At 43.7% G+C, this 2,686-nt stretch overlaps 1 protein-coding gene across 7 annotated transcripts in view; it reads right to left on the minus strand.

The window, feature by feature from the left end:
- The window catches only part of LOC118414743 (receptor expression-enhancing protein 2-like), a 50,957-nt gene extending 48,271 nt beyond the window's left edge, over nucleotides 1–2,686 (minus strand). For 3 of the 7 annotated variants that reach the window (XM_035818957.1, XM_035818956.1, XM_035818958.1), the window contains exon 1: nucleotides 2,475–2,685. In XM_035818957.1, coding sequence (XP_035674850.1) covers nucleotides 2,475–2,506 — 32 coding nt within the window. In that variant the 5' untranslated portion in view covers nucleotides 2,507–2,685. Of the gene's footprint in view, nucleotides 1–2,474 lie in introns of all 7 variants that reach the window. The other 4 variants (XM_035818955.1, XM_035818960.1, XM_035818959.1 and 1 more) reach the window with 2 other exon arrangements.

Raw genomic sequence — 2,686 nt, forward strand, 5'->3', positions numbered from 1 at the left:
GAACATCACATCAAGAACAGTTCAGACTCTGTGAACAAGATAAAGGACATCCGGATAGAGAAAGACGAGATAATCACCTCCTACGACGTGTGTTCCCTCTTCACCTCCATACCACCAAAGAGAGCAGTTGCGTTTGTAAGGGATTTCCTCGAATCCGACACAACCCTGGGAGAGAGAACCAGCTTATCCTCCAAACAAATCTGTGATCTCTTAGAGCTCTGCCTGGGATGCACATACTTCGTCTACAACGGACAGTACTACCAACAGTTACATGGATGCGCTATGGGTTCTCCAGTGTCCCCTATAGTTGTCAACTTGTACATGGAGAGATTTGAGACAGAAGCCCTGAGCACGTTCCCTGACACTCCGCCTGCCAACTGGTTCCGGTATGTGGACGACACTTTTTCTAGATTGAAGAAGACGAATGCAGACAAGTTCTTCCAACATATCAACCAAATAGACGACAACATCAAGTTCACACAGGAGATGAGCCAGAACAACACACTGCCATTCTTGGACTCCAAAGTCATTGTAGAGGAAGACGGACTTATCAATGTAGATGTGTACAGGAAACCAACCCACACCGACCAATACCTGGCCTTCCAATCCCATCATCCCTTAGAGCAGAAACTGGGTGTGATAAAAACCCTGTTTCACAGAGCGGACACCATCATCACTTCAGAGGAAGCCAAATCCAACGAGCACCGACACCTTAAGGACGCCCTGAACAAGTGTGGCTACAGACAATGGTCTTTCAACAAAGCCCTGAAACCATCTCATGAGTCAAAGAAACCTTGCAACAGTAAGCCACTGGACAAGAAGAAGAAGACAGTGAATGCCACAATACCGTACATCCATGGAGTATCAGAGAAACTCCGGCGAATCCTACAAAACTTCAACATTGCTACCAACTTCAAACCCCACTCCACCCTCAGACAGAAGTTGGTCCATCCAAAGGACCGTGTACAGAAAGGCACCAAATCTGACGTCATCTACAGACTTAAGTGTGAAGGTCCACAGTGCAACGACACCTACATTGGAGAAACCAGTCAACCACTGAAGACAAGGTACAAACAACACTGCAGGGCTACAGCAAGTGGATACTCTTCTGCCATCTACCACCACACTCAGCTACACCAAGGACATTCCTTCAGACTGGATACTACAGACATTCTTGACCGCGAACCACGGTGGTACGAACGGGGTGTCAAGGAGGCCATCTACGAGCGGATCTACAACCCCACCTTGAACCGGAAGGGAGGACTGCGCGTAGAACTTTCCAGTACATGGGACCCCGCCTTGCACAACAAAGGACAATAGTTTTTTCCTATGGTATTGTCTGACCATAGGAACTATGCTAACATGATTTGCATTTGTGTAACCTTTTGCATATGATCCTAAAGATTTAGTGGTTAAACCAGTTTTTCTAGTTAGCTGTACTGGTATTGAATTGTTCTGACTAGTTCATTCTGCTTTTGCTGAAGAAGAGTGATGGATGTCACTCGAAACGTCCGGAAGTAAATATCCGTTTTTTATCCAGTTGTAGAGATTGAATTGTATTTGAATATTGATCTTATCAAGTTGTAGAACCTTCATAAACGTGATAAGATCAATAGATTTCTTCTGGACTCTTCGAGTGACTTCCATCACTATTCTTAACCATCGCTAGAACAACTCAATACAAACAAATATAACTGGAAAATCCAGTTGATCATATCAAAGTCACTAAATTGTATGCAAAATGTATTTACTCATATGCAAATCAAGGTAAGACAACACCATAGGAATTATTAGCATTATAGAGATGGAATTGTCTTCAAATTTTGTTTACCTGGATGTCTAACCAAGTTTAGAAATAACAAATTTAGGCTATTTTTTTATTCAGTGTTGTTTTCTTTTACCTTTCAATGGCAGACAATATTCTTGGTGTGTGTATTGAGCTTTTTCTAAAGTCAGGTATTAGTGGATAAAAGTAACTTGCACTGGTGCAAGTTTGGTCCAAACTTACTTGCACCACACCAATTTTACATGCACAAACTTGCATATGCATGTGGTATTTCGAGCCCTGAACATGTTACACTAACTGGAAAGTTCAAACCCATACAAGCAGCAGTAACGTCGAGAATTTGCTCCCAATGAAGTCGCGGTTCTAATTTTGTCGTGGCGGAGGAATGCTTTTCACACGTACACACAGGCGCAGTGAGTCCACTAGACTAGTACGGCTGGAGAATACAAACGAACTACCCATCAAAATCATATCCGGCTTACACCTACAGGGTCGTCGGAATTTCTGCTTTAGCTGCAAGGGTAAAATACCGTTAAGTTAATAACACTACATGGTAGAAGGATGAATGTGGGGTCTGAAGAATGTACCGTTTTCGGCTTGTCGAAATATGAGTAGACAAATGACCAAAGATAGAAAACAAATCATCCAGGCAGCTTGGGCAGCCTGGGGCAAAAGGACAGATACTTACACGACAAACCGGGATATGATCGCAGAAACCATGGCTTCTCCTGCTCTTGAAGTAGCTATCTGATTCTACATTGGGTCAGTGTAGCAGGGGGAAATGCCCGGGGAATGTGCGAAACACGCTGCTAGTCCTTGGACGAAGCGAAGTGTCCTAATAAACGCAACCGCCAGTCGCCATTTTGAACAATGACGTAAGAGTGGGTCGACAGTTGACCA

This window comes from Branchiostoma floridae, chromosome 4 (assembly GCF_000003815.2).
Source record: "Branchiostoma floridae strain S238N-H82 chromosome 4, Bfl_VNyyK, whole genome shotgun sequence".
Lineage (NCBI taxonomy): Eukaryota > Metazoa > Chordata > Leptocardii > Amphioxiformes > Branchiostomatidae > Branchiostoma > Branchiostoma floridae.